At 40.1% G+C, this 17,730-nt stretch overlaps 1 protein-coding gene across 2 annotated transcripts in view; it reads left to right on the forward strand.

The window, feature by feature from the left end:
- The window catches only part of CSMD1 (CUB and Sushi multiple domains 1), a 1,833,881-nt gene that overhangs the window by 1,735,896 nt on the left and 80,255 nt on the right, over positions 1-17,730 (forward strand). For both annotated transcript variants that reach the window (XM_023630572.2, XM_023630573.2), the window contains exon 51: positions 12,586-12,780. In XM_023630572.2, the coding sequence (XP_023486340.1) occupies positions 12,586-12,780 (195 nt within the window). The remainder of the gene's footprint in view (positions 1-12,585; positions 12,781-17,730) is intronic.

Below are 17,730 nucleotides of genomic sequence, written 5' to 3' on the forward strand. Positions count from 1 at the left end.
ACACATAGACACACACAAACACGGACACAGAGACACGCACACACAGACACATATCCACACACACAGAGACAGACACATAGACACACACATACACAGACACAGAGACACGCACACACAGACACAGACACATAGACACACACACACAGACACATATCCACACACACAGACACAGACACATAGACACGCACACACAGACACAGAGACACGCACACAGACACAGACACACCTACGCACACACACAGACACACATGCACACAGACACACACACTCACAGACACACACACAGACATAGAAACACACACATATAGACATACACACAGAGACATAGACACACAGACAGACACATAGACACGTACACAGAGACATAGACACACACACATATCCACACACACAGACACAGACATACACAGACACATATACATATATACAAATGCACACAGACACAGACACAGACACATATACATTCATACAGATGCACACAGACACAGACACAGACAGACATTCTCACAGACACATAGACACACACAGAGACATACACACAGACATTTATCGACACACAGAGAGACATAGACACACACAGAGACATACACACAGACATTTATCAACACACACATAGACACACAGACACACACACATACATGTATATACACATACACAGATATACACAAACTCAGAGACACATAGACACACACAGAGACACACACAGACATGTAGACACAGACACACACAGACACATATGCTTATACACAGATACACATAGACACACTCACAGACACATAGACACACAGAGACACACACAGATTCACATAGACACACACAGACATAGGTACACACACATACACACGTATTTATTTCCTGAAACATCTCAGGGTGCAGGGGATCGGTTCATATGTTTCTCTTGAGAGAGTGCTATGCTTCTGTTTTATGGATTGAAACAAATGGCAGCTCACAAATACAGACCTTCCTAATCCAAAATTTGTGGATTTTAGCATCATTATGCTTAGATTTCAGATTTGGTTACTAATATTTCTTCCAATATCGATATTATCCTATATCAACACTATTGATATTGTCTTTAAAACAGGTATTCATTTAATACATGTCTGAACATCTAATTCTACTAGTTATCACCACGATATTTACATTGGAGCCTGACCAAGCTGGACTGACGATTGAAATGACACTGGATGCAGCTTCAAAGGTGTCTACGCTCCTGTCCTCCAGCATCTCAGCTGGACTCTCCATTGCGTTTTCCTCTCCCTCCTCGTCTCTTCCCTTTGTCTCACCACAATCCCAAGCAGATTTTGAGAGAGAGAGAAGACTTTCTGGAGAGACCTTATAATTTTATGTTAGTTTCTTAAATGCACACAAGGTCTATAGCTATAAAGTGACAATATGGACATACACATATGCATCTATTGCTGCAGGAGGTGCCTTTTCCCAGGGGCTGCACTAAGGCTGTGTCCGAGCTCTGAGTCTCTTTTTGGATTTTCAGTGACACGTGCTTTTGAAACTTCCTTTCTTTTAAGATAAATGCCGGCTATGGCTGTATTTATTAAAGCCAGACTCATTTTTTTTAGAAGAGAAACACATTTTTTAGTTTGATTTTGGATGTGATTTTACTAATATAATTGATAATCAGCAAAGTGAATAGCAACACAAAACTAACCCTGTTTTTTAAGGCATTCCCCATAGTAAAATCCAGTCTGTGGAACTTCAGGCCAGTGGGTGTCTCATGCGCCTACAGGAAGGAAAACACACTTGAAGACCCCAGGTATCTAAATCTGTATTTGTAAAAGGTTCTAAAGCGCGGCTTAGGTCGGTTGGGACTTGAAATTTCAGGAAACAGGAAATGCCTCCCTGAGCTGGCCCGGTGGCCCAGTGGTTAAGTTCGCACATTCCGCTTCTCGGCAGCTCAGGGTTCGCCAGTTCGGATCCCAGGTGTGGACATGGCACCGCTTGGCACGCCATGCTGTGGTAGGCATCCCACATATAAAGTAGAGGAAGATAGGCATCGATGTTAGCTCAGGGCCAGGCTTCCTCAGCAAAAGAGGAGGACTGGCAGTAGTTAGCTCAGGGCTCATCTTCCTTGGAAAATAAATAAATAGAAAACGCCTCCCTTAGTCCACGTGGTGGGAGGTTATTGTCATCACATACGGGGAAGGAAGGAAGGACAAGAAGTTGTTACAAGAGTTGAGATGTTCCAGGTCTTCACTCAGCATTGAATCCAGAGATGTGCCTTCTCAGTGTCAGCTTCCAGCTGTGTGTCTCCCTCATAAGCTTCTACAGCAGCCAGCTACCAACTTTCTGGAAGCATCTATGGCTCGCCACTCTGCTCTCTTTTATCTTCTCTCTGTAGATCTCTCTTGACCTGCATCCAAGTATTACAGGTTGAGGATCTGGCTAAGACGCTCTGTCGTGATCCATTCCTACCGATTATCATGCAAGGTTTACCTGGTCTCTGTGGCCACTGGCTTAGATGCCAGGTCCTTGTTTGTACGGTTTGTCTTCAAGATAAAGCCCATGAGTCCTTGGGCTGGGCACTGGCCATGCTCTCGTGGCACTAACTCTGCCACATACACAATAGTGTAAGATTTAGTGTCCTGCTCATCATAATCTGCAAATTCCTCTTGAGCACGTTAGACTCTTATTTAAGACATTGCAAGGGGGAAATTCTGTCACTGTGGGAATTAGGAAAGAATACTTGAACAAATGCCTAAAAAAATACTTAAGCAAATCATTTTCTTTCGACAAAGAATCCTAAAGAATTTTTTAATTAGAGGAATTGACTAATATCTGGTTCAGTGTTAGTTATCGATTCATGCTAAAACCCTGGCCTTTGAAACTTTGGTCCATAGGTTGCATACCTATGGGACCTAATAAAAAATACAAATAGAAACAAAACAAATAGCTACAACAAAAAACTTTAAGGTACAGTTTAGAAGGAACTGAAAAGCAACTTTTTGAAAGAGAGCTATCGATGATGTAACGGCCATGGATTCCTTTGCAGTGAAGCCCAATAAATGAAATAATGCAACACTAAGATTTTTTACTTTAAATTTACACTTGGATTAGCAGTTCTATTTTTATCCTTTCCAGGAGTTGGTTTGGACTCATGTTGTATAATTATAAAATCTGCCACTTTATGTATTTTTTTAAAAAAAGCTTTAGTGTCAAACTTGGATGGTAGAATTGCAAAAAGTTCTGAACCATATTTGCTAGTTTCACTAAGTGGATGAAGTTAACTCAGTATTGGTCTTATTTTCGTGTAGAAATCTGTTTCCCTGGGTGATGTTTACCTTTAAGCTAAGCATAGAGTTGGAGCATTCATTATTTGACAAAGCTACGGTCAGTTCTTTAAATGTTCTAGGTCTGACTCTGCTAAAATATATTTATTAAGACTAACCATAGTGACGTAATGACAAGAAGCCTGGGGCAGAAAAAACATCTGATCTCATGAGGGTTTTGGAAACTTCACAAATGGGAAAGGCAATAATCACAAGAATGAGTAGATATCTGGCAATTCCAGGACCCTGAGAATATGAGAGTGTTAGGAGGTCTAGATTCCATGAGGAATCTTTGGGGAGAAGCAGGTAGGAGCTTTAAAGACTTCAGACCCTTTCTGTGTGATGCCTCAGAAAAGCTGTCCCTTAGGTGAGCTCATAAATTATGTCCTAGAGGTTGACGTCAAGACTCAGTTAATTCACCCTTTATTAACCCACTGACTCTTATCCTAAATAACACATACACTAATCATTTAGTGAAGCCCTGAGGTTAAAACGAAAATCCAAAAACAATTTTTGTCCTTAAGAATCCCACGGTCTCAGTCTATCTTTGTGGAGGTATTTCTCTGTAGAGCAATGTAGAAGTCGGATGGTATGAAATGCATGCAAATCATCTCAGTACCCACCTTTTCCCCAAAGATTTTCTATTCATTATGTACCTATGCCAAAGCAGCCTTGTTCTTCAGCTTCTAATGTGCCAGAACTACCAGTAGCTTCTCCCTCCCCTCTCCAGTGTGTACAGATTATCAGTGGCAGGCTGAAAGCTCTGCTTCAGTTGTAAGAGAACGACTTTGAGGCTGGTTAAATCATTTGACTCCAATGGCGTCGGACCACAATTTTACAAATCTAATTAAATGTCCTTGACCTAAAGCTGGTAATAAGAAGCACTTAGTCTGCCCTGAGTGTGATGGGGGAATATCTGTGTTAAAAAGAAAAGCCAGTTGCGTCCCTGTATCTCAGGGCTGATTAGAATATCACGGAAGATTTATGATAAGAATCTGTAATTTATGAGAGGGAAGGCTAAAGGCCTGAATTTATGGTGGCAATACTGTCATTGTCTGAGTACTGTGAACAAAACCCCTGTTGGTCTTCCTGGTTTGCCACTGGCTGAGTGAGTCTGTAATAAATCAGAATCACTCATGGAGAAATAAAAAGCCAATATTTCTCAAGTAAAATGTAAAATATTTTGTGTTGTCACTGAAGCGTTCACAAGATAGAGAAAATGTCTTTTGTGAATAGAAACTTTATTGTCCATGATTTCAACTGATCTGACTTGAAAAGTATCATTTAGGGATTTTTACTACAAAACCTAGTCAAGGCTTAATGCTGTAACCACGTCAAATCCTCGGAACAGTCAACAGCATACCTTCTCTTGAATGTGTCAAAATAGAAGAAAATGATTCCATGAGAGTTGTTTTCTTTAAGGTGATAGAAGAGAATCTATATTTCCTTAAATAAAAAGGAAGGAATTTGGGGCCAGCCTGGTGGTGCAGCAGTTAAGTTTGCACGCACTGCTCCGGTGGCCCGGGCTTCATCGGTGCAGACCTACGCCCTGCTCATCAAGCCTTGCTGTAGCACGTGTCCCACATATAAAACAGAGGAAGATGGGCATGGATGTTAGCTCAGGGCCAATCTTCCTCAGCAAAAAGAGGAGGGTTAGTGGCAGATATTAGCTCAGTGCTAATCTTCCTCAAAAAAAAAAAAAAAAAAGGGAAAGGAAAGGATAAAAGGTAAACTTACAGATTGGGCACTTTCTATCAAGCCAGCTAACCCTACCTGGTTTTGAAAACATTTAATTTCACTCAACGTGACCTGGTGATTTATTCACTTATAATACAATTTTCTGGCATTGCTCTTGGTGATGGAGGCGATGACAAGTCAGAGAAACACAATGTGGGACACAAGTGGGGATTCTAGCCTGGTTTAGGGGACCTGAGCTTACTTGCTTATCAATGAAAATGCAAGTAATAGTGATAACATCCATCTTTCCTGTCTCAGTGTTGTCGTGAGGATCAGCTTAGCGTAAAGTTATACATATGCTTGTTCATGCCACGTGAAAAGGATCTTTTTTTTTGACAACACTAAGGGCAAGTCTGTAGAAGGAGCAGTAGTAGCCATCGGTGGTGGTCAGCTGTGACTTCAGGTAATGGGGGAGGGCTGGCAGGTACACGGAAAACCCCAGCGAATTCCAGTCTAAGATATTTTGGTTAGGAAGAATGAAGTGTTTCCTTTAAAAATGTCAGCATGGTGGCACTCAGGATGCTTTATGTTGTCTTCTGACTGTAATGCAACTTTGTAAGTCTTAGGGGACATGCACCTGTTCATTCCAGCTGGCTTCTGAATGGCAGGGCCAGCCCCGGGCAGAAACAAGAGCCAGTCAGAAAACTGTTCCCCAGTCCTGCACTGCGCTCTCCCAGGTGCCCTCCGCTCATCCTCAGCTTTCCTCCTTCCAGGATGTTCTGCTCATATTTTTGTTCCAGTTCTTAGCTTCAGCAGCACATAGTGTATCATGCCACATAGCTCTCAGTTTTACCTTATTCCCTTAATCTAATTTCGCGAAATGAAAATGTCCCCATGGAGTAAAATACTCAGTTCTGCATGCATCATCTATTGCAGCTTCCTGAACTGGCATATATTTACGTTCCTCCCGTATTCTGTATTTTGTTCTCTTTTCTTTTTTTCCCCCTTCAGAGTATTGATGTTGTGGGAAGAAATAAACAATAAAGAGTATAACAGAAGCACTCTAGTTTTTCAAAATAATCTCTTGTTAAACTATCATGCATGAATTTATGTAATCTTTTATATTTACATCTGTTGTATTTGCATAATAAACACTGATATATACATACATAAATTATATATGTATATATGTGTGTATATACATTTATATTTGCACCACAAAGCAACATAGTCTTTCACTGGCAACTTAATTTAACTGTTTCAAGTTTTTTCTGAAAAAAAGTTTGTTCTCTCAACTTTCACTTTTTTCCAGCCTATTTTTTATTAAAATTTATTTCTCATTTTAAAAATTTATTTATTATTTCTTAACAAAATGCTCTCTTGTGGTCATCAGGCCAATACTCCTTAGTCCTTCAGTCGCTTGATTGCTTTTTCTCTGGCCATTGCTAATGTGTAGGAAACCGAGAAACTACAGGAGAGGGTAAAAACAGGAAGCCAAAGGCACCTGCAATCTCATCAGCCAGAGACAACCACATCAGCCCTCTTTAGGTGCATCCCAGCTTGTTTTCCTTTCGCCACTTTCCTTAAGGTCTGAAGCTCAGGTTTCAGGGAATCCTCAGACCCTGCTCTCCTTTGCATGGTGCCGCTCTGTGTGTCCTGCTTTCTCAGGATTATAAGCACACACGGCAGAAATTACAGTCCTGTAGACCCAGAGAGGACTCTCCCCCAAAGCATTCTTTCAGGGAAAGCTCTTCACCGTTTTGTGGTTCTCGATCCAGTCAAGAAAGGTTTGATATAATATCTGCCTTAAGAATGAGTATGTGTCATCTGGGAAGAAGGAACGGTATTTCAGCCCCAGGGAACAGCACATGTGCAGCAGGAAAGCCCTCTGTAATGGACCTGGTTGACAAGATTTGTTGGGAGACTTCCAGTAGGGACGTGTTGGCAGGTGAGAGAGGCTGGATCCTAAAGAGCCTTGCTTACAGTGATGTCGAACCAAGGAAGCTCAGCCCTAAGGGGTGCAAGTTATTTCAAGGTGAAAGGAAAATCGGAAAGGAGAGTTGTAAGGAGATCCGTTTCCAGATCCTAAATGTCATATTTACTTTTCCTTAATGTCACGTTGTTTGGGTAGGTTCTCCAGCACAGGGTGTTTCTCTTCTCAATCCTCCTCAAACTTCTTTACAAAAGACAGGCCTAGTTCTCACACATTATGCATGTTCTTATGGCCCCTGATAGCTCGTTTCATTATACAGGCACTGGAGTTAAACAGTGTGGTACTGGCACAAGGAGAGACAGACAGACCATTGGCAGAGACATCAGAGTCCAGGAAGATTTTCAGTTGGTTTTTTGACAAAGGTGACTCTGAAGCACAATGAGGAAAAAGACGGTTTTTCAATAAATGGCTCAACTGGATGTCCATATGGCAAGATGAATCTTGACTCCTACACCACAGCATGTGCAAAGTCAGAGCAAGATGATTATAGACCAAATGTGAAAGGTGAAACATAAAGATTCTCTGAAAACCCAGCTTCACAAACTCTACCACCCCACCTGCATGAGCTCGGGTTAGGGGAAGACATCATAAGGACCCCAAAATCCTTATAACAGAGGAAAAAATAGATATACTGGACTACATTAAATTTCAGCACTTCTATTCCTCAAAATACGTCTTTAAGATCCCGACAAAGGCAAACCTCAAAAGGGTGAACATATTTGAAAGACACATATCAAACACAGGTTGTTTAAAAAAGTCCATCCAGTAAGAAAAGCGCAGAAGCCCTAACAGATACCAATGCACCCTCACACCAGAAGTTATAAATTTATAAAATAAAAGAGACAGGATACTAGAGTTGACAAGAATGTTAAGCAACTGGAACTCAAATACATTGCTGGTGGAAGTGGTATGTTGATGTGTTCTTTTTGGACAAATGAAGTAGCATGTACTAAAGCTGACAGTATCTTATAAGCCAGCAATTCCACTCCTAGAAATATCCCCAAAGACATGCATCAGGATATTCATCTAAGGACGTGCTCAAAGCTGCACTCTTTGTAAAAGCCAAGAAACAGAGACAACCCACATGGCTATCAACAAGAAATGGATACACTGATTGTTATGTGTTTATACAGTGGATAATATATAGAAATTGAAATAAACACTCTAGCTACGTGTGTCAACATGGGTTATTTCAAAACAATAATATTGAAGTCAGAAATAAAACAGTGCATACTGTATGGTTCTACTTACGTGAAGTGCAAAAACAGGTCATGCCGATCTATGGTGTTAGAAGATAGGTCTATGTCATTAGAAGTTGGTTTACATTCTGTCTGTCCTTGAACGAAGCGAGTCAGATGGGGAGGTGGGTAGAAATAGTGAGTGACTGAGAGGACATGAGGTAGGTTTCTGGGGTGCTGGTAATGTTCCAGTTCTTGATGTGGGTGCTGGTAACATGGGGGCGTGTTTATTATATAAAAATGTATTTTAATGGTATAATATCAATTTGTGCACTTTCTGTCATATGTTTCAATACGAATTTACCTGAATATCTAAAGAAAAACCAACAGCACCAAAAACAGAAAACAAACAAAGAAAAAAACGAAACAAAACCAAACCGCCAGGTCACCAAACAGAGGAAAAAAATCCAAAACATTGGTTCAGGGACAGAGAAAGCCAGTGACTTTCCTTATGCAAGTCTGAGGGATACTAACTCTTTGTTTTAAGGTGTTGCTGTCAAACAATTTTTGATAATGGTGATATTTGGTGTATAACCAAGTATGAGTGTGAAGAACTGAGAGATATCACTGTAACCAAACTGCTTATTTATGTTAAACTTTCTTAACGCAAATGAAATATCTCTAACAAAACAGCTATAAAAATAAAAAATAGCAATAAAATTGATAGCAAACCTTGTCTCTTTCTAACAATCAGTAGCTCAGAAACAATAAAAAAGGTTTATCTCTATCATTAATTGGTGTATTCCCAATAAACTGGTACTTTTTTTTTTTTTTTGGTAAGGAAGATTTGCTCTGAGCTAATGTCTGTTGCCAATCTTCCTCTTTTTTTTGCTTGAGGAGGATTAGCCCTGAGGTAACATCTGTGCCAATCTTCCTCTATTTTGTATGTGGGTCACCACAGCGTGGTTTGACAAGTGGTATAGGTCTGCCCCGAGGATCTGAACCCGTGAACCGTGGCTGCTGAAGCAGAGTGCACTGAACTTAACCACTACACCACAGGGCCAGCCCCTGAACTGCTACTTTCTCTGTTTAAAATAGATTACTAAAAATTGTTACATTGTTAATTTAGTCAATTATATATTAATAATAAAATAATCAAATTTTGCTACTGATAATACAGCAGGATAACTCATACAGGGCTTTCAAACATAAAAGTATCTTAGGATATGTTTCTGGGGGGACTGTAGAATGGAAGTGGTAGTTAAAGGAGAACAAAGCTTGAAAGAAATTTTGGGGGTAGTCATGTTTTATTAATGAATATTCAAAAATATCAAGTTACTGTGGTATTATTCCCTTGAATCTGAGAGAAGAGATTTTTTTAAATTTTTTTTCCCCTTTTTCTCCCCAAAGACCCCTGGTACATAGTTGTGAATTTTTTTAGTTGTGGGTCCTTCTAATTGTGGCATGTGGGACGCTGCCTCAACGTGGCTTGATGAGTGGCTTGATGATGTGGGCACCCAGAATCCAAACCTGGAAACCCTGGGCCGCCTAGCCTAAGCGGGGAGCAGGAACTTAACCACTCGGCCACAGGGCGGCCCCAAAAGTGATATTTTTCAAGGTCATAACTATTTACCATGTTAAACGTTGTACACTGTCAATTATTTAAACTTAGAAGGAAACCTTTTAGATTTGTAATGAAGTACAAGGAGATAAATACTTGTTACAATTCCTTTAAGGGTGTGCAAATGGCGTTTCTCACCAAAATTCAGCGTTTGACTTGTAGATGATGGAGTGAGGCGTTGGCAGTGAGGACTGGAGAAGAGAAGTGGAGTGCAACATGTCAGGGTGATGGTTTTTGGGGACTGTTTGCATTGTTTTCATATGAATGCAGACGCGGATGGAGGCAACACTTACCAGAGGGGACTTTCTTCACCATGGCTCCGAGGCTGCCGTCTTCTCACACCGTCATGGTTTACGTTACTCGAGATTTCTCCACCCAAATAGTGTCATAGTTGTTCATACTCACATGGTGTAGGACACTCCCTCCCTCAGAGCATTTTTGAAAATATTAAATAAAATCTCATCTGCAGGAGTTTCTGGGCACCTCCGCCCTCTCGCTCTTCCTTTCTGTTTACTAAAGGACGGGATGGACTTCGTGTCACGTTTACTCCAGTTCTCACTTTTCCTTTTTATGCTCAGTTTGCACCATGCACTTTCATTGCTCAGTTTCTTTGTGTTTTCGCTGCCACAACATTTTCTTGACACGTAATTTTTCAAAGCACGCACACAGCAGTGTGCACACTCATACGCTCACGCACACATTTATAAATCCATGCCATCAGCACCTGCTTTAAGTCTGACACTAAGCTAAAGAAAAACTGAAAAGACATAGTGTTTACAATAAAACACCTTAGAGCCTAACAAGGAGAGAGAGATGTAAGCAAACAAACCAGAATCAGATAATTACAAAGCAAATGCTATTTTTACGAAGAAAAAGGTAATCATGCAGAATTTGGAAATTGCCACTGTAGATGATAGTAGCTGAAAGAAAACGTCTGACTCTGTCATGTAGGCCAACATTGAATCCTCCTGGCAGACATGTTGTTAGTGCTGTCGAGTGGATTTGACTCCTAGGACCCGGTGTCCAGCAGAGCCGATCCCTGCCCGGTCTTTTTGCCCCATCTTCTCCCCTTCCAGCACCATATCAATCAATGCTCCACTGTTATTCACACGGTTTTTATGGCAGTCTTTTTGGAAGTGGGTGGCCAGATCCTTTTTCCTAATCTGTCTTGGTCTGGAAGCTCTGCTGAAACCTGTCCACCACGGGTGACCCAGCTGGTATTTGAAATCCTGGTGGCGTAGCTTTCAGCATCACAACAACGTGGAGCCACCACAGTGTGACAACTGACAGACGGAGGATGTGGTTCCCTGATCTGGTAATGAGCCCAGGCCTCGGGATGGGAGCCCTGAATCTTAACCACTAGACCACCAGGGCAGAATAGAGTTTGTAAAAGACAGTTCAGGTAATTAAAAACAATCAAGTTAATTCTAGAAGCACACTGTTTGGTGAAATGAAATGAATTTTATTTGGTGTATGCAGTGGGATTGAAATTGAGTTATGGATTTATAAGGTTAAAGGCTAATGCCTTTTCAGAACAAGCCATTGTGCCTGGCATTCTGAAGATGTTCTGCTTGGAGAAAAATTTTATTTCTGGCATTAGGTAAAACACTTGAATCTCCACATAAATTTTGGATTAGTTGTTTTACCTAAAAAATACTTAAGAGAAATAGAAATAAGGATTACTTTTAAATTAGCAAATCCTTTTCACATTTTAAACCTCACTGATATTATTATCATAATAATACCACAAAGGCCTGTTTTTCAGCTTATTTGGACATGGCACTGGTAAATTATTGAGAGAAGATTAAATGAGATTTTTGTAACACTTTGAGTATGTCTGATTCAATTATAATGAATTTGTGTAGAATTTAAAAGTAAAATGTATTTATTAATATCATTCTGAAAAAACTATGATTTCTCTAGCTACTTCTTCCAGGCTCAATAAATTGATCAATCGGGTCAATTTTGTGGGTGGTTGAGTGTGATCCTGTTTCTGATGTAGCTTCCTATTTAGAGAAGTGGAGTTCTGGTTCCTGACTTTGTAAAGTTCATTTAAAATAGTATTGTACTTTTAAGAAAATATATATGCTCACATACACCCAATTTGGCATGTATTTTCAGCATGTTTATAAATCCTGTGAAGTCGGCTCCAGTAATATTGTACAAGTACTACTGTTACTCCTGTTGTTCCTGTCACTGCAATTGTTGCTACTGCTCTTTATTAAGTAGCTACTGTCATCATAGGCCTTCTCCTAAGAGCAGGAATAAATGTCTCCTTAAGGCTTGTTAAACATGTTTCTTCACACTATTAACGCAATGTGCAAAGGAATTTTTGTGCTTATAAATCCAGTTATATATGGAGAATATTATATAGCTGTGTTGCATAGGGAGGAAGGGAATCAGGGCATCTAATTTTCTGAAAATTTGTGTCTAAGCTGGTTTTCGATTGCTCAATTACTATTCCCCATTTCTCAGAGGATAGTGAGACAAATTTTACGTAAGATTTTTCTCTGCATGTGTTCATTTACCTGATGAAGATTTTCAGCTCCAAATGAATCGTGCCACTTTGTTGAAGTGACTCAGCCTCTTACATCACAATCTCACTGCCAGATTTCTGAGGCCCTTGCAATGAGGCTGTTGAATGCATTTTATGTGCATGGTCATTCCTTCGCAGCTGTGAGGGCAGTAGAGAAAACCTGAGGTAACAGGTGACGGCATCTATTTTGCACAGCAAGATCAGTTTCACAGCGAAGGCCCTTACCGTTAAAAGCAGGTATGGTCTGATCCCTCCAGAAGAAAATGATGATATGGAGTGTGTTTGTTTTCTAGCGGTAACTTGCCCTGGCATCGAGGCTCAGCTCTCGGAACATGTCACCTGGAGACGAGTGTCAGGATCACTGAATGAGTACGGAGCTCAAGTCGTGCTGAGCTGCAATCCTGGTTATTACCTGGAGGGGCGCAGGCTCGTGCAGTGCCAAGCTAATGGGACGTGGAGCGTAGGAGACGAGAGGCCAAGATGTAGAGGTGAGTACCAGGCAAGCTTCCCAGACTACTCGGCCATTCTAAATTGCTGATATCAGTAGCGTCCACTTTTTCAGGAACTATAATCTGTCGATCCCGTAGATTAACAATATAACCAGACAGCATTTCTTTTCGTTTTAATGATGAACATGTACTTTCACGACATACTTAAAATTTATGACTGCTGGATGAAATGTCAAATGCTAGCTTTTCCTTGTTAATGATCATATTTTATAAACTTTGAAATGTTAGAATATTCTCATATTTTAAATCAGCTCAAAAAAAAATCCAGATCTATGTTTAAAAACATAACTCTTATTCTATGCACTGACTATTCAAACCTTCTAATTAGGATTTGGGGAAATAGTATTTATGCTGAGGATATTGTGTTCTCAAATAATAACTGTCTTGAAAAGGAAGATGATTATTCTCGTAGGTACAAGATAAGCAGTTAAGCCTTTGAGTGGGTTTCATAATAAATATCAATAAATAGAAAAATAAAACAATATTAGTATTGTTCAGAGCACTCTTTGGTTCAGACATATTTAATATACAATCTTTAGTTGATTGTTCACAGGGAATTATCATGCACAGAACCAAGTCATTAAACCAGTGTCAAATTTATAAAATACACAGCTTAGTGAGAATAAACCAGAATAAAAATGGGAAAAGGACAAAAGAATTAACGCTTTGCTGTCTTTGATAATCACTCTAATTCAACTTTTAATAAAACAAATGTTAATTAAACACGTGCTAAAGATCTTCATCAGGAACACAGTGATAAATTAAGAAGGATCAGTGACCCCCCCAGAAGCTGACAGTCACCCTAGTCAAAGTAGACGGCACTCCTGTGTCCTGGACAGCTCTGCCTGAGGCCTGTCGTCCGGGATAATTACTAACGGTTCCCTTGTCGTTCTCAAAAGTGTCCTGGTTTGGATGATTAATTATCTAGTCACTGAATTCCCCTGTGTTAGACGTCTGAACTAGTGAACTCCCTCCTTCCCACATCCTTCAAGTCATCCTCGCATGTGCCCACTTTGAAGCTCAGGTCTGTGGTTTGGAGACTCAGTCGTTAAGGTCAGCAAGGAGAGTGGAGGAGCAGAATTAGGAGCATTTACCTTTAACCTGTTTGAGAGTCTTCCAGCTGACATCGTTTTTGTCAGTTTCAGACCAGAATCAGGATCTTAAAATCAAGCACACGGTAGCTTCTGGGAGCGGGGAATTCACACAGGACTTTTGAGGATGTATCAGTCTCAATATAGCTTTTACTAGTCTCTCAATTGTCCAGGGATGCTAAGAGGAGGAGGATGCTGGATGGGTATTTGCTGTACCACAAAGGCTTAGAATGCCATTCCAGAAGAATTGACACTTGCAGGGGAAGTCTACTATTTAAAAGAATGTTCACAAAGCCAGGCTTTCCTGATTCTTGAGCCAAGCTCATTAGCAGCAAGTTCCCACCATCTTTTGGAGGAAGAAGAGTCAGGGTTGAGCTGTATATTAATAACATTTCTGCCTCCCTTCTTCTGAAAGTTTAGAAAATCTGTTTTCCTGATTCCTTAATATACTTTGATCTGGTGGTTCTCATACTGAGTTTGGTCCAGGGACAACAATCACAAATCCATGTATCTGCAGACATCTCCAGGCACCTTGGGACACAGATGTGTTTTGTAAATCGTCAGCATCTCTGACTCACATTGCTGGGCACGGGTTGTTCCATCTCTGTTTGTTATTTGCCTGTTTTGAATGTCCTCATGGACATGTGGCCTTCTCCAGAGTCAGTGAGTTCCAGTGAAATCGTTGTTTGCTTTTGGGTTTCGTGTTTTTACTAACGTTTTTAGTTCAGATAGTCAGGATTTGGCTAGGGGTGTCCCCTTCACCTGGCCTCTTCATCTTGTCCTTCTGACATCTTTGAAATCATTCTGTTTTCTCATAAAGACGGGATGTTTTATACTCATCCTGAATTTTCCTTACCCAAACATGGCATCAGTTACTCTCCAACAGGCTCTGGTACGTTTAGGTAGAGAGTGGTGTTAAAGACCAAGGTCTGTGCCCAAGGGCCACATTGTGGGTTCACACGATCAGTGGGGAAGGGAAAGTCAACACTGATCTTATCATTACTTTTGTGACCAAATTGAAATTTTTCTTTGTTTTCTTTCCCTCGAAGACTTGTTATTAATATTTTCAATTAATTTCTATCTCCACTGAATTTTGTTTAAATTTTGCACTAATAAAAGAGTTTATCAAAGATTTTTGTCTCTTTTTAGAAACAGTTTTTTAGTTGAGGTATAATTGACATGCAACATTATATTCGTTTCAGGTGTGCAATATGATGATTAGATATTTGTATATATTGTGAGACGATCACCACAGTAACTCTGGTTAACATCCATCACCTCACATAGTTACAGATTTTTTTTTCTTGTGATGAGGACTTTCAAGGTTAACTCTCTTAGCTAATTTCAAATGTGCAATACAGTCTTTATTAACCGCAGTCGTCATGCTGTACCTTACATCCCAGGACTTATTTATTTTATAACTGGAAGCTCGTACCTTTCGACCCCCTTCACCCATTTCACCCACCTCCCACCCCAGCCCCTGGCCACCACCAATCTGTTCTCAGTACCCATGAGCTTTTTGTGTTGTTAGATTCCACATGTAAGTGAGATCATACAGTCCTTGTCTTTCTCTGTCTGACTTATTTCATTAGCATAGTGCCCTCAGGTCCATCCATGTTGTTGCATTAAATATTGCAGCTAAGCTGTGTACAATAACGCAGATTTGTTACCTCGCAGTTCCCGGGGCAGGCGTCTGAGCTGGCTCTTCTACTCGGGGTCTTACCGTGTTGAAGTCAAGGTGTTGGCGGGGCTGTGTCCTCATCTGAGGCCCAGTGAGGGAGAGATGGGCCTCCACGCACTGTTTGTCAGTGGAGTTCGTGGGGCTGTAGTTTATGGCCGAGGCCCTCACATTGTTGCTGGTTGTGGACCCGAATGAGCTCAACTCCGGAGGCCACACTTAGCTCTTTGCCGTCACTCCCACCTCCCCAGGCCCTCTTAACATTCAGATCTCTCTGACTTTCAGGAAGGACTCAGCCCCTTTGAGGGCTCACTTAACCGGTTCAATCCCACCAAGATATAATCCCATTTTTGATGAACTCAAAGCCAACTGATTCATAACCTAATTGTAGCTCTGCCTGCACCAAGGGGAGAGGATTTTACACCAGGGCTGGGAATCCTGAGGGACATCTTAGAATTCTGCCTACCACTAGACTCCAAAGACCTTCTTAAAATTTTTACGATATTATAAATTAAAACCAAGAATTATTCTAGTTATTTATATTAATTCATTTAAATTATAACTAAGAAAAATGTTAATGTGTATCCATTTATTTAAAAGAACAATAAGGGTGCCAGCCCAGTGGCATAGCAGTTAAGTTGGTGCACGCTGCTTCAGTGGCCTGGGGTTTACCTGTTGGGATCCAGGGCGTGGACCTATATACCACTTGTGAAACCATGCTGTGGCAGGAGTCCCACATATAAAATAGGGGAAGATGGAGACAGCTGTTAGCTCAGGGCCAATCTTCCTCAAAAAAGAAAAAAGAGAAAGAAAATAACAATAAGATAATTATGTCTTACCATAAATAACATATTTTTATAAACAACAATGATTCATTTCCAAACAAAACAAAAATTAGTAAGAATGGTGTCATTGTTCAAAAATTTTATAAATCTCTATACTGTTTAACTTAGTAGATGACAGCTGGTTTCTCATATCAGCTTCTGCAGTAACTGTCACAATATGTTGTTTTGGTTTGGCTAAAGATAAAGAAAATTAGACAGTGATGTAGTTGGAAAAAAGAGAAGCTTGAGGACCCCTGAGAGATACTGGGGACTCCAAGGAGTTTTTCGGTCACATGTTGAGAATAGCTGTTTCAGAAGAATACCTCAAAACCCTAAGTTCTGGGGTACGTAAGATACACTTTCACACAGGTAATAAACGCAATGGAAGGAAGACCACAAAGGCAAGTATTCAAATGTTTGTCTAAAACTTCCCTTTAACATTTATTTTCATGGGTGCAAGTGTCATCATTTATGTATTTCTCACAACCAGCTTTAGTTCAATGTTAAATATTATCACTTTTATTTATTTAAGACAAATATTTACTACTTCCATGTGATAATTCTCTACTTTTTCAAAAGTCAATTAGTAATATCAGAAAAAACACAGCCAATTTAATGTTGCAAATTACTAAAAGATCTTTAAAACTTTGCCCTTCAAAAGTAAAGTGAAAAAAATTTAGTCTTAATATGTATACAATATTTTCTGGGTTCTTCGGGAAAAATACATTTATATTGGCTTATTTTTGCTATAGCTCATTTTCATTTCATTTTATATTTAAAATACTTTTGATTACACTTATCTCCCATGTTCACTACCTTTCCAACACACACACAGAAGAACACAACATGAAACCTGGTGATAGTATCCTTTACTATTAAAATAAGTGCGTGATAAGCCCCAGGAAATTCAAATGCTATTTAATTTCTCAATTAAAATGACGCATTTTTGTAAGCCCAATTTACCACTCTGTGGTGGCTTTTTCACAGGAGAAACACCAAGTCACTTACTACATTTTCTTGAAATGGGACCAATGGAATCTTCAAGTGTGTCATGATCCACATCATTGGCATAGCTAAGAGGCTATAATTTTATTTATTTTTATTGTTGTTTGCCTATGGTTCCACAGGATTCCCTGGAATGTAACTGTTTTGGTTGTTTACCTGCTTGTGGGCTGGAAATGTTAGAATCTCTGGTTCTGCTTGTCTAGTTAGTGGCAGATGAAGAGATGACCTTGACTGCCTTCTGAGCACATCCTTACAACGGTGAAGGCAGCTGGGATAGTCCGCACTTTTTGAAGGGCCTGTGTTATTCTCACTCCAGGCTATTTTAACAGGT

This window comes from Equus caballus, chromosome 27, assembly GCF_041296265.1.
Source record: "Equus caballus isolate H_3958 breed thoroughbred chromosome 27, TB-T2T, whole genome shotgun sequence".
Taxonomy (NCBI): domain Eukaryota; kingdom Metazoa; phylum Chordata; class Mammalia; order Perissodactyla; family Equidae; genus Equus; species Equus caballus.